This window comes from Leptopilina boulardi, unplaced genomic scaffold (assembly GCF_019393585.1).
Source record: "Leptopilina boulardi isolate dan_hultmark-lab unplaced genomic scaffold, ZJU_Lbou_2.1 LbouV2_54, whole genome shotgun sequence".
Lineage (NCBI taxonomy): Eukaryota > Metazoa > Arthropoda > Insecta > Hymenoptera > Figitidae > Leptopilina > Leptopilina boulardi.
The window spans coordinates 102,456-124,597 of record NW_026137999.1 but is presented as its reverse complement, the minus strand read 5'-3'; the positions used below and the strand labels follow the sequence as shown (position 1 = coordinate 124,597).

Here is a 22,142-nt window from a genome sequence, read left to right as displayed (position 1 = left end):
GTGTATGTCAAGTTTTCAGACTTTAAAGTGAGTTTAGAGAATTACGGGTTGTATTAATCATTAAATTTCTTTCCTAACCTTTTTCTGGAATATCAATGTTCTGCCGTTAAAACACATTCTGCTTTATTAGCAAAATAATACACTCTAACCTCACTTTCAATTCAAAAGTTTTCATGTAATTTTTAGAGTTGGTTTTAACTTTAAGATATTTTCCATAGGTTTTGGGTTTTGGTTCAGAATCGGTTTTTTTCTATCCACGTCGATCTCACGAATAATATAGAAAGAAGTTTAAAAATGTCGAGTCGCAAAAGAGTAGTGATACCGATTACTGATAAAATAAAAATCATCGAGTCATTAAAAAAAGGTGAAAGTGGTCGTTTGTTAGCCGATAAATATGGAGTTGGTACTTCTACAATATCAGATATTAAGAAAAACGCTGAATCAATTTTAAATTACAAGGTCAAAATTGATAGTCAAGATGGAAGTATTAATCGGAAACCTATGAAGGACCCGCCAAATAAACTTTTAGAAGATGCTGTGTACAGTTGGTTTTTACAAAAGCGACCAACGGGGCAACCGATATCAGGTCCTTTGCTCCGTGAAAAGGCATTAGATTTAAATAAAAAATTAGGTGGCAGTGCATCATTCTTGGCAAGTAACGGATGGTTATTAAAATTTAAAAATCGTCATGGAATTCGTGAATTAGAAATTCAAGGTGAAAAAATGTCGGCAGATACGAATTCAGCAAATTCTTTTAAAGATGATTTTAAAAAAAACGTTAAATGAAGGTGACTATGATTTAGACTTTGTCTATAACGCGGATGAAACTGGTTTAAATTGGAAATTGTTACCGTCAAAGTCATTAGCTTCTCGTCAAGAGAATTCTGCTCCAGGACGTAAGTCGAGTATAGAACGAGTAACAATTCTAGTTTGCGCAAACGCTTCTGGGAGTCATAGAATGCCTTTGCTTCTTATTGGAAAGTCTAAGAAGCCCAGATGTTTCAAGAACATAAAAATCCCTTTAATTTATAAAAATCAGAAGAGCGCTTGGATGGACACAAAGATATTTTATGACTGGTATGATAACACTTTTATCCCTGAAGTAAAAAAATTCCAAAACGAAATTGGCAAGCAAGGAAAGGTCTTACTTCTACTGGATAATGCACCAACTCATCCTTCAGTTAAAACATTAGAGAGAGAGAAAATGGAATGTTTAAAGTGATATTTTTGCCTCCTAATGTAACTTCGCTATTGCAGACCATGGATCAAAGCGTCATTGAAAGATTAAAAAGACTTTATAGGAAAGAACTTTTACGCAGGTTATTATCTGCTGATGATGACACTGATGCACAAGTCGTTTTGACGTTTTTCAAACAGATGAATTTAAAGGAATGTTGTTATATGCTTGTTAGTGCATGGGATCTGGTTCAAAGAAAAACATTGAATAAAGCTTGGAATAAAATACTCAACCGGAATCAAGAAAATCCAGCAGAAGATACAGACAATTTTGATTCAGGGGAAATCAGTGAGATCATAAAGAATTTACAAATATGCCAGGAATGCGATTCTGAAGATTTGGAAGAATGGCTCAGTTGTGATAGTAATGATCAAGGATTTCAAATCATGTCAGATGATGAAATTGTTAATAAGTTATTGCAGGCGAACAATCAAAAGGAAATTTGTGAAGACGAAACAGAAAAAAATGAAAGTGAAGAAAATGATGCAGAGCCATCTCATTCAGATGCATTTCAAGCTCTAGAAACAGGTTTACAATGGTTTGAAAAACAAGAAGAGTGAAATACCGTAAGCTTACTGCGACGAAAACAAATCAGGGATATAGCTGCTATGAAGAGAAGAAATTGATTACGTCAAACGACAATTACCAAATATTTTAATAAAAATTAAATACCATATAAGTCAATTCAAAAACGTGAATTTTTACACGAAACGTTGCGTTTTAAAGTGTTTTAATTATTTTAAGAAAATGTTTATTCAAATATTTTGAAATATTTCTAACTAAACATTTATTAATGTTGACTTTAAAAGTTTAAGTTGTTTTCAGTCTTTTTTTAATACATATGCGAATAAATATATGAAATTACGAATCAAAAATTTGTTTAATTCGTACTTTACTCGATTATCCGGAGAAGCGCCTGCATCCATTAGTCCGGATAATGGAGTCTCTACTGTAATTGGAATAAAAGATATTGTATTAACCACCAATCAAAGTCATATAAAAAATATTATTTTGGAATTGTTTCCTATAAAAATTCTTAAAATTGTTATTAATAAAAATGGATATAAATTAATTTTATTTAAAATAAAAATTTAAGTGTAAAATTTAATTACAATAAATTTGTAGTAACAAAATAGTTATAATATTTTTAAATAAATTTAGAGTTTATTTTTTAAATCAGACATATTACAAATTTTTAATTTACACTACCGTCCGAAATTGTGCGAACTCTGCTTTTTCAACAACTATAAAACTGTTCAAATCTTCAAAAATATTAAAACTAAAATTTTTTCCTCTTTATTTTATTAAAGCTAATAAAATTCTGAAAGAAGTGACACCTTGACAAAGAGAATATGTTAATTTTTCAATTAGATATCTAAGAAAAACCCAATTTTCAAAGTTTTTACTATTTTTTTTATTTATCTGGCAAAAATTAATATTTTTAAACGTTCTTAGGCTCATTGAAATCGTATTTTGTTATGCAATTCAAATTATATAAAACAATTCATGTACACATTCTTCCCTAGCGTATGCAAACCGTGGCTCATAAAATGTCAAAAAATTGTGATTAATATTTATATGACAAAAAATGATCAGTAAAATGTATAAATCTTAAATTTACTTACATAAATCAGAGAAGTTTAGAATGATATATTTACTTGATTTTTAAACATTATATTTTATTGATGTGTACATGAATTGTTTTATATAATTTGAATTGCATAACAAAATACGATTTCAATGAGCCTAAGAACGTTTAAAAATATTAATTTTTGCCAGAGAAATAAAAAAAATAGTAAAAACTTTGAAAATTGGGTTTTTCATAGATATCTAATTGAAAAATTAACATATTCTCTTTGTCAAGGTGTCATTTCTTTCAGAATTTTATTAGCTTTAATAAAATAAAGAGGAAAAAATTTTAGTTTTAATATTTTTGAAGATTTGAACAGTTTTATAGTTGTTGAAAAAGCAGAGTTCGCACAATTTCGGAAAGTAGTGTAATTAAAATATTTCTTTTACATTGAAAAAATAATTTTTGAAATTAAAATTTCTATAATTTTATAATAAGATGAATATTTTCTGCAAATCATAAAGATATTGGTGTAATATATTTTATATTTGGTCAGGAATAGTTGGGGCAGGGCTAAGTTTAATTATTCGTATAGAATTGGCGACTCCTAGACAATTAATTAATAATGATCAAATTTATAACTCTATTGTAACTGCTCATGCTTTTGTAATAATTTTTTTATGGTTATACCAATTATGGTAGAAGGGTTTGGAAATTATTTAATTCCTTTAATAATTACGGTGCCTGACATAGCTTTTCCTCGTCTTAATAATATAAGATTATAATTATTGTTTCCTTCTTTAATTTTAATAATTATAAGAATATTTATCGATCAAGGGGCTGGAACTGGGTGAACTGTTTACCCCCCTTTATCATTAAGAATGAGGCACCCTGGGGTTTCAACAGATTTAGTAATTTTTTCATTACATTTTAGGAGGGTGTCATCAATTTTAGTATCTATGAATTTTATTTCAACAATTTTAAATATTCGTTTCAATTTAATAAGAATAGATAAAACTAATTTATTTTGTTGATCAATTTTTCTTACAACAATTTTATTATTATTATCATTACCCGTGTTAGCTGGGGGTATAACAATATTACTTTTTGATCGAAATTTAAATACTTCTTTTTATGATACTATTGGAGGGGTGGATCCAGTTTTTATCAACATTTATTTTGATTTGTTGGTCACCCTAAAGTTTATATATTAATTTTACCTGGGTTTGGAATAATTTCTCATATAATTTTTACAGAAGGAGGTAAAAAAGGAACTTTTGGGAGGTTAGGGATAATGTATGTAATGATTTCAATTGGTGTATTAAGGTAGCGGATTTTTTATTGGTTGGTTTGTTTTTTTGGGCAATAGTTTTTTTGAAAAAATGTCGCTCTAAAAATCGACTTTTTCCTTCAAATAGCTGCCAAATCCACAAAAATAAATATTTTTAAAATATCCTACGTACTCTAAAGCTAAATGTATTACAAATTAAGAAAAAATTTGAATTTGTGTGTGGGGAATATACGTTGCAGAATTTCCCCCATCGCCTCTCTACTCTACTGCGTTGAGAGTGTGTGTGTCGCGCGCATGTTCGTGTGTGAGATGTGTAATCGGGCAGTATCACCTCAGTAGTCGTCTTGGCAAGAAGCCATTTTTTATATGTCCACTCAGCTGTATAATACTTAACTTAATTTGAATTATAATAAATTATTAAGTTTATTATGTTTGTTCTTATTTGAATAATGCTGTGGGAGATCATTCTGATATAATAAAAAATAAATACAAATTTCCCACACGAGACCAACTTGGGCGGCCTCTATAGTCAACAAATTGAAAGGTTTTGAAGTATAAATATATTTTCGTAAACTTAAAAAGTTAACAAATAAAGTCCTCGAAACCAAATTCTGTTTACTTTATTCTTGTAACTTAAAAAAATTCATGAAAAACAGGTTCAAAAGAGACCTCAAAGGTGTCATTCCCCCTTAAGTGTTTGAACCTCAGTTTTCGTAAAAACCTGACGTGATAGAGAATTTTGAACACCGGATTCGTGTTAAGCGCAAAAATTTCCTTTAGAAACACTTAGCCGCATTTATCATACAGAAATTTTTTTAAATCTGCAGGCCTAGGTCATTTAATGGTGAAAAATGGTTTCATGATTCCTGTGCCTCTTATATGTGTATAAAGAGGTTACACCACTTTGACTCGAAACAAAAAATACGCTTTTTCAAGAATTTTAATTGAAGAATAGATAGCTTTTTAAGAAAATTAAAATACAGTAGGGTATTATACTACTCTTGAACGGCACAAAAATATTTATTTTTTTTTTCAAAAATGTCGGTCTGACAAATGATATGGCGGAGTGCTACAAAAATGTATTACCGTGCGGTAGGAACTATAACTCGGTCCAGATTTGATCTAGATCAAAATAAACAAGTTGTAAATTCAGATGTTCATTACATGAACATTTTGCTTCCTCTTTACGATCAACAAAAAAATTTGCTTCCTCGTGGAGAAAGCAAAATTTTAATGCCAAAATGTGAATTTTTGATTTTTTAACTTTCATTAATTCTTTAAATTTACCTCAAATGTATACTTTATATATATCGATCGATTCGTCTTGACGTAAGGAATACAATTATTTCATATATAAACTTCAATTTAAAAAATCACAAAATTTTTTAGCCAAAATGTGAATTTTTGATTTTTTAACTTTCATTAATTCTTTAAATTTACCTCAAATGTATACTTTATATATATCGATCGATTCGTCTTGACGTATGGAAAACGATTTTATTATATATAACCTTTAATTTTTGTATTTAAAAATTTTTTTGATTAAAAAAAAAAATTTTGGATAAAAGACGATAAAATTTTTTTTTTAGTATTTTTCAAAATCCTTTGGTCAGATTTGAGATATTAATATGATAAATGAGCCTACCAAATTTTATCTAAATCCATTAAAACCTGTTAAAATTATCTTCTAAACAAAAAAGGGATCCACACACACACACACACATATATACACACACACATACATCCGGACAATTGATCAGGATCTCATATAACATGTTTCTATAAAGAAAAAATTTGTTTCCGACACTTTGAAAAGTTTTATAAACGAAAGGACTACAAATCTTCCTCCACGAGGAAGCAAAAAAGCATTAGTTTCTACAGCTCAAAATCTAGCAAAATACGTATCCGTTAAAAAAATCTATTTTTCGCAAAATGGCATCGCTTTGAAGGAAAAAGTGCTTCTTTTTGTCTAAATTTTCTTTACTTAAAGTTGTTTAGAAAATTAAAATATTAATATTTCAAAAAATCAGTACCTATATTGCTAGATAATTATATCAGAAACAAAATATAAAGACTAAGAGGATCGATTGAAATTTGTGGCAGTTAGAGTGCCCACCGATTTTTCAAATTTAGTTTTGAGAGAAACGCGTTTAGAGTTTTCTTAACAGTTTGGTCGTGACTAACAATGATTAAATTAAAAATTACTTTTTCATTAATTTATAAATTAATTTAGTCCAACAATTGCAGAAATGAACTCTTAAGAAGTCAATTTCTCAATTACAAAATGTTTTTTTTTATAATTTTAGCTGATTTATCAATTTTTTTTATACCACACATTCTCGAAAACTTTGCTTTATTAATAGTGTTCAGCGGGTTGTAACTCGTAGTTTACTCGAACTTATTACACTGTTTGTTGACTTTTTTAAAAATCAACTCTCTAAATGTTAATTTATCATTTCTACGAGTTTATTTAACCCTTCGTCAGTCGCATCTTTTTTGTAACGCAGTTGGTCGCAGGTAAGAGAATCCCTCACCCATGTAAGTGAGTGCAGTGTTGCCGTATAATTCAAATAAGCGCGGCAAATTTAAAATTAAATATCGTCGGAGTTACTGCCATATGTTTTTTGAGGTTAGATTTCCACATGTATGTCAACTTGGCAACTCCGTCCCACTAGTAAATTTACAAATAAGTAAAATCGAATATACGCGGTTGGTCGCACGGTGAGAGAATTCCCCACCAAATCGTGACATTAGTTGACTTAAATTCAATAAAATAAAAAAAACACTTAATATGAAAGTAAAAACCGGTGTAATATATAAAAGAAGAGTGCTGTGAAAAGCACTGAAATTATGGAATGATAATAATTTTATTTTATGTTATTTAAGAGAAATAAATGAAAAATGCAACTGGATAAGGGATTCTCTCACCATGTGACTGACGGAGGGTTAATCATCATTGATTTTTAACCGAATCCAGACTGAATTGTGTAAAAGGGACTGTCAAGTATGCATTTCTCTTATACAAAAAATTTATTTCTTTGCATTTCGCACGGACAAAGTACTGCATCTTCATTGCAAGTAGTAACAAAAAATATTACCTTGGAAAAAAGTTGACTTCCAGTACGTTAAGACATATAGTTGAAAATAAACTGCCCGGAATAGATGTACACATTCTTATATGTTGATTATCTATGGGATATAAATTATTTATTGTTAAATAATAAATTTTATCTCTTGATTATTTGTTGATAATAAATAAATTTTTAAAAGTCTTCCTAATTATTTAATAAATTTTTTGTCACAAGGTGCACATACTTTCTTATGATTTTTTCGTGTGACAACTTATGATTTGGTATAATGCAGTTTTTTATTTACAAAATAAACAAATACTATTAGTTATATTTTTAGATCATTTGCAATTTGTTTAAACAATATATTGTTGTTATTGTAAAACTGTTGTTAAAAATATTAGGAAAATGATGTTTTTTTAATTTTATAACTACTATTCGAGGTGAGACAAGTCACAACTCAGAAAGCCTTCCCAGGACAAGCCCTCCCAAATAAAGCCTTCCTAGGGACATACATCCCACAATGACAAGTCAACCAGTGGACAGCTTCCCATCAAACAGGTCATCCCGGCGACATCTATCCCAAAAAAAAAAAAATTTCACAGTAAAAATTAAAAAAAGGACAAGAGCTCCCGGGACAACTCACCCCAATATAATTGTTACAAACCCAAAAATTTTAATTTAGAAATATCACTAATTTTAAGGTTAGCGGAGGCACCAAGCTGCCAGAATTTAAAATTTGACCGAAAGTGTGTAAAAGTGGAACTCTAAATTATGTTTTATTGTTATGGGGTCGTTTATCCCGTTTTTATTTGTTCAATTGACGTTCTGCAAAACCACTATTTTGAGTAAAGAATAAGAAAATAGACTAGGATTCTGTTTTCGTAGTGTCATTTATTAGACGAATCTTAACATTAGAAATACATAGAGAAAATAAAGTTAAAGAAACAATATCCAATATAGGAACGATACTCTTGTGTTTACTTAATCTAAGTTGTTATTATCTACCCCTATACGCTGTAACGCTCTTTTACTTTATGGACCCACCAGATTCTGGGACGGCTCAGGCACTCTCGTACTGGCTGGCCGGTACGGAATTACAAAAATCTCAGCTATTATTTAATAATCATAACAATCAAGATTTTCACCAAAACTGGCTAAGTCGCGGCGTTTCCGAACTCAAGGAGCTTCTCTCGGCAGGTAAGAACTAAAAAGAGATGCTTCTTATTGAGCAAGGAAAGTTGTGCTGCAAAAATTGAAATATTTTGACAAGCCTTTAGTCCTTGCCTTAGTGCTCGGGTGGGATGAATTTAGGTTTTTTGGGGTTAATTGGGAATAGAAGTAGGGAATTATCACAATGCCCATTGCGTGGTAAGTTTTGCAGACGTTTTGATTTTCTGCACTGAAAACCGTGGGAACGGAAATAGTTGGAATAAGATACTTTTCTGAAATACTCGTTCCAACTGTAGCCGCCCTTGTGAATTATAATTTTGATTATATTATTTATTTTATAATAAAATTTTTTTTAATAATAATAATCCATCTGTAACTATAGATCCAGATGTGTTAATTATGAATACGCATATACAAACGTATACATATACACATACACACATACATATACATATACAAATACACACATATATATACATATACATATTCGGAAAGCCACAAACTACAACAAAAATTGTAGTTGTACATAATTCCAGATGTGTGTGAAACAATGCTTGACGTGAGTCATGTGTCAAACGCAAGCGCGTTTGATTTCATACCGTAGCACATGGCTTGTGCCTTCTGGGAGGGGAAAGGAAATCTCAATGGAAGAATCGAAGCAGCGAGTAAAGGCAAGCGATGTGTATGTGTTACCGTGAGTCCACGTATACATGCCCGCGGCACGTAGAATCCATAGTAGTGTTCACATCCATTATAGGCGGGGAGTTTATTCGGTGGGTACGAGTGTGCCGTAGCCGCCCCAATACCCATGATACCTTTAAGGCATTGCCTGAAAATCCCAATTTTAAAATAACATTTTATTTTTATTAATTATGATGTTCAACTTTATCAAACATAAGCCTGGACACTAAATGAAAGTCACAATGTAATAATGACAGTATATTTGTTAACACAGTGGAGAGAGAAAAAAATTAGTTTTATAAGATCAAAAAAAATTATTTTATTTCCTTTTTTTTCGCATACATATACACACATACATACATATATATGTATACACATTCACAAAAGAATTTCTCTCTTCTTTTTTTTAATTCTTCTCCACTAGACTCAATCTATAATGTATGATGAATTGCAAAAGCTAATTATTTTACTTCTTAATTATATTAGAAGAAAGAGCTTACTCATCTTTTCTACCTAAATTCCTAGTAGAGAGCCATTATAAACTGAGGACTGGCCGTCGTTATAACAATTCGGGTATCTTGCCGCTTGTTGCAGCACAGTTACGTTTTATGAACGAAGTTTTTGAAAATATATTCATTAAACAGCGTTGCCAAATTGATTTTTGAAAAATAAACTATTAAAAAACCGTGGTAAAGACGGGACAAGTCCTCCCAGTACATCTCCCCCTAATAAAATAAAGTTTTAAAAATTAACATTAAATTAACATTAAAATTGACATTAAATATTTCAGAATTATTTTATTTTAAAATTATTTTTCTTTATTCTTAGAGTTGCTTCAAGTTAGTTTGTAGGAACTCTAATATCATATTACCGTCAGGAATTTTGGGACGTCAGCGAAACAATATAAAAAGAAATAACGCGACTTTATTAGGCAACTTGCATCTTGGAAAAATAATAATTTTATTCCTTTTTAAAAATTTAATTTATATGAAGCAAGCTCTTGGAGCCAACACGAATTTTAAGAATACATCAATTAATGAAGGGTAATAATTTTATAATCTTCATTGATTGATTGTTCTTTTATTTTTAATAAAAATTTCTTGTAACTTCGTCAATAACGTCGTTGCAAGACCCGCGTCTACTGTAGTACACTAATAATCTTGCAGCGACGTTGCAGACGAAACTCGTGAATAGTGAACCGCAATTTTGCGAAGGTTGCAGAATAAAGATTCATGAGTCTGACTGTTACGTTCCGAACTAGGCGTGGTTTTTAAATAAAATGAATTTTATTTACTTGAATGTAATAAGGCTGATTAATCAGGTTGGTAAAGCCAGATATTTATTTTTATGTAGGATCGTGGTCACTTGTCAAAACTACGGGTTTTGCGTTACAATAACAAGTCAAATATTCCCTTTTATAACATTTATTGATTAAATAATAACTATATAGTAATGATTATACAATAATGATACAAGTTTACAATTCTTTTACTTACTTTTAGCAATGAAGTCGGATAAATCGATGATTATAGCTTAGTCGTTATAAATTGGTTTTGATTTGATTTGAAATAGTTCGTTTTGGTCGCACTTCTGTAACTTTAACGACTTAGATTGTTTTATAACTATTTAAAGAAATACAATATTCTTTATTGTTATTTCTCGTCACTCGCACCTTTGACAGGAATGAATTTTATAGCAGGTGTAAGAGAAGCAACATATACTAAATTGACAAATTTATAAAAAGAGATAATGCAGGATTTCTTTAGTATTTATAGTTATAAATACGACAATTATTTCCATTAAATTATTGATTATAAGTGTTAATTTGCTTCTCTTGCACCTATTGGCTATCAGGAAAGAACTATGTTCTAAGTGAAAAGTCAAATTAACTTGCACCTATTGGCTATCAGGAAAGAATACAATAATTATGGCGAAAGTAAACGGAAGGGTCGCTCTACTATGTTAGAGATTGCACCGGAACTTTTGACAAGCTTTATGGAAAAAGCTCTTGTTTATATACTAGTCGATTATGCTAATTAGTGGGAGAAATGTCATATTATTGAGGAGGGGGTGATCTATAAATAGAATCACTTTCCTTATATGGTAATGATCTACATCGCATGTATGACATTGAATCTCTTTCTTTCTGAATTCTCTCTTTTATATGCTGACAATGGGCTTTTGAAGATCATATTACACTTGGATCTTCACAACCTTCACATTCTTCCGGCGTATAAACAAACAAGCTTGAACTTGCTTCACATTTTGCTTACATATATCCTATTTTTAGCTTTTCAACTTTTTGAACTTTTATGATGAAAACGAATGTCATATCTCTTTTGAGATCGATTTCGTTTCCACACTCTATCCTATCAATATATACATAAATAAATACATTAAAATAAGACATATAGTTTAAGTATTGTAAAATTATCATAGAATTATATAAAATGTCTTATTTTAATGATAATTTTAAGGAAAATTAGTGAAAATTGTTACCGGGATGTAACAGTCTCCCCCCCTTAGATTTTTCATCGTCCCGATAAAATTATTTCCAGTTGTCGCAGATACATGATTATAAGACTGGAATTTTTGAAATTGAGACTATCTTTTAATAGTCCTTACGCTTACTGACCTACATTCATTGTGACATTGATATCCCTTGAGCTTATCTGTAGTAGCTAATATGAAGACAAGAATGGTGAAGTGACATCAAAATGAATCTATAATGTTGTGATGCGTGTTTGTGTATTCAAAGTGTTATGGCTATCTTCTTGAGGTAGGTATGAATTTCTTCTTTCGTGGTACAGTTAATGACCTTAAGATTGTTGTGTGCGTGCATTAGAATTGTTTAGGTCAGCATTTTTCATCCCTTATGATGTAGGAGGTCTGGAGATCTCGTCAGTCTGTTCGCTTTTGTCAACGAAGATCGGTTGTTCATTATCACCAGTAAGTGATTTCGGAAATAGTGTTAAATAGTGTAATAAGTGATCAAAATAGTTAATTATGGACTATTTTCTTTTCTGTTTTTAGTGCCACAAGAAGAAAGAAAATGCGGAAGCAATATAACTAATTTCTTTCTGACGCTGCAGGGCCTAGCAGCGTCAATATACTATTCTGCTGAGGAAATCGAGGTCCTGGAGGATATGTCGCGGCCAGGTCGCCCAAGGAAAGGCGTCATCAAGGACAACGCTTTGAAGAAGGAAAGGGCTAAGCATTTGAAAGGGCTGAAGCAGGAATTAAAAGAAAATTCAGGAACGATGACGTCAATGTTTAATTCCTTGTTGTAAGTATATGTGTTTGTGACATGTATCTTTCTTTTCTTTATATATATATAGATTATTATTGTTTATATATATATATACTCTCTTTTCTTTTGTTATAGTCGCCCTGGTCGTCCTATCGGCTGCTTTTGTGGCGAGTGTATTATCCCTTTGCCTTCTTCAAAAGAAGCACAGGCAATTCTGAGAGCCAGTAAGTTTGTCCTTGTATTTTATATGTGTATTTATTATTTTATTTTATTATTATATTTAACGTTTTAATCGTTATTATTTTCTCTCTTTATTTTTTGTTACAGACTATGAAGAGAGGCCTAAGATTAGGCCTAGAACCATGGTTTGGCTCACGGAAGGAGCCGAAGATGTCTTGTCCTCGCGGCCTGGTCCATCCTGGGAACCACAACCTGGCCCATCTTGGGAGGAACAACCAATTATGGTTGTTGAAGAACCAGATGTTCCGAATGTTGTTAACCCGCTGGTGCCAGGTTGCGTACCTTCAACTGGGACCTTTTGGAGGCCCTTCGAGGATGTTCCTGAGAACATCCAAACTTCCTCGTCCGTAGAATTACATTCAGGGTCTTCCTTGTTTCTTAGGCCAGAAACAGAGGAAGACCCTTTAAAAATTCCATTGTGTGTGTGTAGGTCATGTTTAAAATTGTGAGTGCAGATGTGTGTGTGTTTACTTTAATTATATTTAAAATTTAACTAATATTTTTATATTTTGTGTGTGTGTGTATGAATTCACTTTTGTAGTATGAATGAGTGAGTGTATTTTTTAATAAATATTATATTAATTTAGTAACTTTTGATTTTAATTTCACCATCCTTATCTTTCTATTCTATCCTTATCCCTTTTTCGTTTAAATTACAATTTTATAATTAAATCTGTTAATTCCAATAGCTCAATTTATAAACAAAATTTAATTATATAAGGGAGAGTCGGTAGTGGCGAGACACGTTTTGTTTTTTTGTTATAGCACTCACATTTTCAAGATCATCAAGTCTGTATATATATCCATGGACAGGTGTGACTCTATACTGCAAATTTAAGTTATACAGTTACAGAACAGATATTGGAAAAAAAAGTTATTGCCGATTTACGATAATGTCTCGCGACTACCAACATAAAAAATCGTCCGTAGTGGCGAGACACTATCTTAAAATCAGAGTCTTCATTGTTCAAACGTCACAAAAACAAAGGAATCAAAGAGAAAGAGTATAATAATTGATGCCTTTAAATCATAATATTGTTTCATTCAATCATAAAAATACAGGCAAATATTTTTTTCATTGTGAGCCGCTAATCTATGTCACAGTTATTAAAAACAAATAAGCTTTTCTTCCTGTTCATCTTTTTCAATTTAAACTATAGTTATGAAAAATATTGTCGACAAAACGTACAAAAATTATATCAAATTCATTTGGACATGTACAATATTATTAGATTAAAAAAGCCACTGCCGACAACAAGTGTCTCGCCAATGCGGAAACAGCATTTTTCGGTAATGACGATGTACAATCCGATGCATCGAACAATAATTCATAGTGCACTGGAAATTTTGAAGGAAACTTAAATACTAAAGACTCAAAACATTTAACCCTTCAGAAAATTCCGGAAATTTTTATATATTATCACTTATACCGATGGAAAATAAAACTTTTAAAATATCTTGAAACTGTTATTAACAGTATAGCGATATTTCGTACATCAAAAACGTATGTATCATATTGAAAAGTTAAAGCACAATAAAACTTGACTTTCAGACCAGAAGTGCCAGCACAGTCAGTTCAGCTGTCTGAAATATCCTAATGTCTCGCCACTGCGGACAACGTCTTATATATATATATATATATATATATATATATTGTATATATAGAAATTTTTTTTTTTATTTTTGAATAATTAAAATAATTAAATTAATAATAATGATAATTTGATAAAAAAGAAATTTATATTTTACAAGATTTTATTCGTAGAATGTTATTGCGTAGATATGTATGCATACGCATACATACAAAAAAATGCGTAGTATTAATTTTATTATTTATAGTTTTATTGGTAACAATATTAGATATCGAATTCATTCATTTATCGATTAAATCGATGAAATCAATGCGAAACATTGAGAATTAGCGTTAGGGAAGTAGAATGCGCTCGGAGGTAGGTTCCGCGAGTACGCTATGGCAGCCATACACGGTGCGACAAGATGGCGAGTCTAGCTACTCGGCCGTCGCTTGGCATGAGCACGGTGAGCTTCGTTTAGGTTCAACCTAAACTGCATGACCCTTCTCAGGTTTTTTTTATATCAGTTCGGTGATGCCTCACGATCATTTTAAGACGAAAATTAAAATAATCGTTGGAGGGAAACTCAAATTATATTGATTTTTAAATTTTTTTTCTAGGTTATTGAAGATATTTTCATTAAAATACCGTTTGGTAAAATACTTATTACTTCAAAAGCTACAATTTAACATAAAAATAGATTATATATAATAATTAAACCATTTTGATACATAGAATTAAGAAAATGTTTAAAAATAGTCGAAAAAACTGAAATTTTTCTAATTTTTTAAACTTTACTCCTTTATTTAACGTTATTTCAATAAAGTCATGTAGAAGTGAATTAAAGTACATAAAATTTCCTGTAAATTAAAAAAAACTCTTCTATCTATTACCGTTACAAAAATATGGTCATTTGAATTTTAAATTTAATTGATAAATAGTTAAAATTTAACATTAGGTCTAGATTATTTGGTAAAATTGTTTTCGCAGAACTTCATCTCAATTCCATAATATAATACGTATAAGAAGGTTTAATCTTGAACAGTTTCAAATTGAAAAAACTGATTTATCTCACTTACATCGAAAGTTACATTGGTTTAAAGAATGTCTATTTCTATAAGAGAGATTTGAGTAGTTTTTAAAAATCCGTTTATTTTGAAAAATGCAACATAATCATATTTAAAATATTTACTTTTTTAAAAAGTAAATATTTTCAAAAAAAAGTAATTTTTCAAAATAAACGAATTTTTAAAAACTACTCAAATCTCTCTTATAGAAATAGACATTCTTTAAACCAATGTAACTTTCGATGTAAGTGAGATAAATCAGTTTTTTCAATTTGAAACTATTCAAGATTAAACCTTCTTATACGTATTATAATATGGAATTGAGATGAAGTTCTGCGAAAACAATTTTACCAAATAATCTAGACCTAATGTTAAATTTTAACTATTTATCCATTAAATTTAAAATTCAAATGACCATATTTTTGTAACGGTAATAGATAGAAGAGTTTTTTTTAATTTACAGGAAATTTTATGTACTTTAATTCACTTCTACATGACTTTATTGAAATAACGTTAGATAAAGGAGTAAAGTTTAAAAAATTAGAAAAATTTCAGTTTTTTCGACTATTTTTAAACATTTTCTTAATTCTATGTATCAAAATGGTTTAATTATTATATATAATCTATTTTTATGTTAAATTGTAGCTTGTGAAGCAATAAGTATTTTACCAAACGGTATTTTAATGAAAATATCTTCAATAACCTAGAAAAAAAATTTAAAAATCAATATAATTTGAGTTTCCCTCCAACGATTATTTTAATTTTCGTCTTAAAATGATCGTGAGGCATCACCGAACTGATATAAAAAAAAACCTGAGAAGGGTCAGGCAGTTTAGGTTGAACCTAAACGAAGCTCACCGTGTGAGAAGGAAGGCGTGGGACCCATCGCGCGAGAGGCTAGCGGGAGGCGTGGGCCTCGCCACTCCTCCGCGCATCGAGTACCTTCCCCCATTCTCATGCTTGCCTGATACTCAAGGCTCAACTCGAAGCCTTTATTTTTGCTTTATTTATAATTGTTTATTAGTTTAAAAATTTTATGTTAATATATTTCAATATGTTAGACTTAGTTTCATTATAATTGAAGCGTTTTAATTTTTTAATATAAATTTGTTAACTAATGATAACTAAAATTAGTTTATTTATTATTATTAACTTTATTGATACTAATGTTGAAAACTTTAATAACAAATCATTATAATTTATCTTAATCTTTACTGTCACTTTTTCTTTAAATCATCAAACTTATTATTTTATTAATTACAATATGGTGAATTTTAATTATGTAATATTAATTCAACATAATAACAATAAAATTAACAATGCTTCTATTATTTATTTGATTATATTGTCATGTAAACAAGCATATATAAATGCATATAATAATTAATATATATGTGCACACATAAATGCATTGTTTTATTGTTTATTTATTAATTAATTAATAGCAATTGATAATATAATAAGACATGATATATGTATAATTTATTAATTATTAATGGTTTAGTTTTATTATTTTATATAGGTAAAATATATGATTTATTCTTCATCATTTAATAGCAGTGTAAATTTTAAATTCAAATTATTTTGCCGCTATTTAATGATGAGTATTATAGGCATACGTGAATAGAAGCTGAAGGTATTGGCAGTGGTGTTAAAGGTTTGCATGCATCCAGCAGGCGGCCATCGCTGTGCAACATGCGCACTTGGAGAATGTCTTCACTCTCCGGTCGATGTATGTGATCGATGCGTAAGCTTAAAGGCTGTTTTACGTTGCCACTGCTGCGTCGTTCTACGCCTATAAAGGATGCTTCACATTGTTCTTGTTATATTATTGTCTTAAAATTTTGAAAATTTTTCTGATTTTGATAACTGTCTTCCCTCCTTAGATTTCACATTGTCCTCAATGTGTGTTGAGGCCAAAATTGTTTGATATTTTTGGTTTTTTTATACGTTTGGTTGATTTTCTCTCCTTCTTCTTCTCATTGCTATAATTTTATAGCAAAAGTATAGGTTTTTCAGCACTATTATTAATATAATGAATATTAATAGCTTGAATGCTATTGATATGTATGTTGTGGCGTCATTTATTATTCCTAGGAATGGAATCTCCATCTGTGGAATAATTTTTTTTTATTTTAGTTATTTTCTTTTATAATTAAATTTTAAAATAAAGAGGAAGGAAGAAGGCGACCGCCAAATCCCCTTCCTTCTTTTTCCTTCGTCTTTCTTTTTATTATTATTCTTATTTTTTTTTTTTTTTTTGATATTTTATTTTATGTACAATTAATTATTTATTTTCAAAATATTTTGTTAATTCTGTGATTGTAATTATTATTTATACTAAATATAGGTTTATAATTTATTTTATATAAATAATGAATAAATTTTTTATGTAATTGAATATATATTAATGTTAATGTGATTATATAGTTATTTAATGATATAATTATTAAAATAGTAATCAATAATTAACAAAATATTATGATAGCATACATGTTTAATAATGATAGTGTAATTAGACATAAGATTATTATATAATAAGGATAATTAAGTAATATGACTATTATGGAATGATTACATATACAATAATCAAAGTGATTATTGTTTAATTGTCATATTATTAAATATTATTTAATGCTTTTTTGTAGGGAATGGCAATTCCCAAAAATCATCAATTTCGTCATAGTTGTTTTCGTCTGGTTTTTGTATATTATTTAGAAAACGTTTGTTTCGTATTACGCCGTGACATTGCTCTTTTAAATGTCCCCTTGAATAACAAAGTTCGCAGCAATTTTCCCACTTATATAATTTTAATTTTATTATTGTTGATTCTTGTCTTGACATTACATATGTCGAATTGGTGATCATTTTTGGTTTTTCTTCTTCACTAAAGTAGTAAATCTTATTTAAATGTTCTAGAATCTTTCGAGCTGCTGAATGCTCAGAGTCTCTAACTTTGCAACATCCGTCCCCTAATACAATGAAGGTATTATTATTTTTAGAGTCTGTCACAGTACACCTAACTTGCCAGGGTTTTTTATATGAAGGGCCTGTGCCCGGTTCTATAATATAAATGGGTTTATTAAGATTATATTCGGCAGTTAGTTCCTCAAGAATTCCTTCAGGGTAAGCAATTGATGAAATATCCCCTTTTGGGAAAATGAAAGCTCCAATTAATTCTCCTTGTAGAGGTGCAGTGAATAGGAATGATTCAGTCATTTAAAACAGGAAAATTATGTTATTAACCTATTCATAAGCAATTTTTAACTTATCTACATGTTTTTGAAACCTTTGTCCATCGTCATTTATTAATATTACATTATTTTTATCCAATATAGCCACAATTCGGTATGGACCATGATAACAAGGATCGAATTTTCTTTTCATTCCTTCTTTTATTACATAAGCTTTATCTCCTACTTTTCCTAAAAATGGTTTCATTAATTTATCATAATTTTCTTTTGATTTTAATTTAGAATTTATTAAATTATTTGCTGCTAAGATTCGAATTTCATTTAATCTGATTATTAATTCTGATAAGTATGAGCCATATGTTTCTAGTTTTTCTTGTTCAGGAAATGAGCTAGGAGTACGGGCTATTTTACCGAAAACTAACTCATATGAAGTGAAATTAGTAGCATTGTTTTATATAATCTGCTAAAACAGCGTGACTTCGTTCTAAAGATCCATTTGTTTGAGGCCTATAACCTGATGTTGTGACTTGTTGTACTTCAAATAATTTTGATAATTTAGACATTAACTTTCCTATAAATGAGGTACCTTTGTCAGTTAATATTACTTTTGGTGCTCCATATACTGAAAATAATTCTTTTGCAACAGTATGAGCGATTGTGGTTGCAGAAATATCAGGTATTGCAACAGCTATGCAGTATTTAGATAAATGATCTTGCATAGTTAGGATATGACAATTTCCATCTGGGGTTGTTGGTAATTTACCTACAGTGTCAAGAGAAACTTTATCAAAAACGTCTAAAGGAGTATCAGTAATAAGCATTGGTTCTCGGGATTTAATACGTACAAGTTTTTGAGATTGGCATGTTATACATTTTCTTACAAATTCCGTTATTTCATCTTTCATTCGAGGCCAATAAAATCTTTCTCTTATTCTTCTATATGTTTTTGTAATGCCTTTATGTCCTGCTATTTTGCTTTTGTGGTATTCGCTGATAATATCGTTTCTAATTTCTTCTTTAGGTACTACAACTTGTCCATGACAAATAGTAATTTTAATGTTACTGTTTTCAAAAATAGAATTGATTGTTTGTATTAACTCTCCTCTAGGTAATTCATCGGTAAAGTCTCCATGCCTAGATATTTTTATTTCTTCTGTTTTTTCGTGGTAAAGAAGACTTTTTAAATTACGCATTCCTGCAATGATATCTTCTTTTATTAAAGGATCAAAATGATTTTCTTTTATTATTAAGGTGTAAATTTTGTATTTTCCTCGTGGCGTTACAAATATTTGTCCTGTAATAGGATTTTTAGATTTCATTTCTTCGGGATCGATTACTCCTATATCTATTAAAAGTCTACTTATAGGTGAAATGAATTCGCAATCTGCTGACAAGAAATGAATATAATTACTTCGATTATATGTTAGGTTTTCTCTGCTGCTCGTTATATTAGAATTTCTTGTTTTTATTTTGGAATAATTTATAGGTATTTCTGGAGGAATACTTGATAATGATGTTTTAATTTTTGATTTATTAAATGTTTTCTTTGTATCTTCCTTTTCTTCTACTTCTATAATTTCCTCCTCAGAATCTGTTTCTTTATTTGAATTATAATAAGGTGTAGATACTGCCGTAGGTTTGTTGAATTGCATGGGTGTGTTTATTTCCTGTAAATATGGTTTGAAAGTTACTTTTCTTTTTTTAAACTTTCTTTTTCTTCGTTTCAGTGGCGTTTGAAAGTACATCTCTTCTATTATGTCTTCATTATTAGTTGAATCTTCATATTCTGAGTCATAAATTTCTAATTCTTCTTGATTCATGTCGTCCTTTTCTGAGTCAGAATTTTGGAGTATTTCTTGTTTATTGTCCATATGTACTTCTACTAGCCTTTTGAATAGGAGGATTAATGTTTTCAAAATCAACGTCCTCGGAATTCTCACTTTCCGTTGGTTTTTCTATTATTTTTGTTCTGGTTTGTGTTGCCCTTCTTGTTGATACTCTTGAGGCAATTGTGCTTAGGTCTAAAGTTTTTGGAGGTTTTAATATCGATTTTGGCTTGAATGTTTTTAATTCCTTTTCACTTTTACTTCCTGTAGCAACAGATGTTGGAGGTGGTTTTATTTTTGAATTTTGTCCAGTTTTGCTTCTTGTGACAATAGATGTTGGAGGTGGTTTTATGTTTGGTTTTGGATTTATTGTTTGTTTGTTCATTAATATTTTGAATTGTGTATGTTCGGTTTCAAGTGGTTTTTCTTCTTTTGTGTAGACATTTCTAGATAAGGCATCTGGGTTAGTGTTTAATTTACCTGATTTATGTTTAAATTCGTATAAATAGTCTCGCAATTTTAATCTCCACCTTATTAATCTTTGTCCTGGGTCTTTAATGGTGTCTATCCATCTTAAAGGTTCATGATCGCTGACCAAAGTGAATTTCTTTCCATATATATACGGTCTAAAATAATGAACAGCATATAGAACTGCTAGACATTCCTTTTCTGTTGTTGAGTAATTTATTTTAGGCGCAGTTAATACTCGAGAAAGATAGGCAATAGGTAGATCAAATCCATCTTTTTCTTGACTTAATACAGCTCCTATAGCGAAATCTGAAGCGTCTGTTGTCAATGTGAAAGGCTTATCGTAATCAGGATATTGTAAAATGGGTGCCTTATACAATGCTGCTCTTAATTCTTTAAAGCTGTTATCTTCTTCTTAGTTCCATTCGAATTTTACATCCTTTTTTAATAAATTAGAAAGAGGTTTTGCCTTTCCTGAAAAGTCTTTTATGAATCTCCTGTAGTATCCTGCTAATCCTAAAAATTGTTTCACATTTCTTGGTGTTTTTGGTATTGGAAAATTTGCTACAGCTTCAATTGTTTTTGGATTAGGTTTTACTCCTTCATTACTAATTATGTGTCCTAAATAAGCAACTTCTTTGAATAAAAACTCACATTTTTCTGGTTGTAAAGATAAATTTGCATCCTTTAATCTTTGCAATAATCTTCGAATCTTCTTACCATGTTCTTCCAAGTCTTTAGCAAAAATCACAATATCATCTAAGTAAACAAATAGTTCTACAGCTTGTAAACCTAATAATACTTGGTCCATTAGTCTCTGGAATGTTGCTGGTGAATTGTTTAGACCCATGGGCATTCTGATATATTCGTAATGTCCATGCGTTGTGGAAAATGCCGTTTTCGACCTATCTTTTGGATCTAATTCAATTTGATGAAATCCGCTAGCTAAATCAAAAACTGAAAAGTATTGGGCATTGCCCAAATTTTCGACTATTGAAATAATGCTGGGTAGTGGATAAAAGTCGCCCACAGTCTTCTCATTTAGAGCTCTGAAGTCTATTACTATCCGCCATATTTTCTTTCCAGTTCCATCTATTTTCTTCGGTACTATTAACAATGGTGAGTTATATGGAGAGTTTGAAGGTCCTATAGCACCTTCTGTTATCATTCTATCGATTACTTTATCAATTTATTCTTTCTGCGATGGTGAAAATCTATATTGTTTAGTGTGTATTGGTATTTCATCATTAGTGTGTATTTTGTGTTGTACTAAATGTGTAGGTGTTAACTGTTCACCAGGAAGATGAAAACTTTCTGGAAACTCATTTATGATTTCTATTACGTGTTGTTTTTCTTCGTCATTTAGGTGTTCTAGCCTTAAATTTTCAATTACAGCTGAAGCCCTATCTTCAGGAGGTGTAAACTCATCATCTGTTTCATATTCATCTGAATCTTCGCCCGGTAGTTTGTAGAATTCAAAGGGTATTAATTCTTGTGGAGGTAGTT

At 30.1% G+C, this 22,142-nt stretch overlaps 1 protein-coding gene across 1 annotated transcript; it reads left to right on the top strand.

The window, feature by feature from the left end:
* The first annotated feature begins 294 nt into the window (after positions 1-294).
* Positions 295-1,797, top strand: LOC127289991 (jerky protein homolog-like). The gene is made up of 3 exons (XM_051318327.1): positions 295-715; positions 789-1,077; positions 1,320-1,797. The coding sequence occupies exons 1-3, from the start codon at positions 295-297 to the stop codon at positions 1,795-1,797; spliced, it is 1,188 nt and encodes a 395-aa protein (XP_051174284.1).
* The last annotated feature ends 20,345 nt before the right edge of the window (positions 1,798-22,142 follow it).

Bases quoted from the DNA above. Each gene is read 5' to 3' on its own strand.
- LOC127289991 (XM_051318327.1), top strand. From the start codon at position 295: ATGTCGAGTCGCAAAAGAGTAGTGATACCGATTACTGATAAAATAAAA. The intron at 716-788 runs GTGAAAAAATGT...CGTTAAATGAAG, and splicing joins TCGTGAATTAGAAATTCAAG to GTGACTATGATTTAGACTTT. The intron at 1,078-1,319 runs GTATGATAACAC...ACTTTTACGCAG, and splicing joins ACAAAGATATTTTATGACTG to GTTATTATCTGCTGATGATG.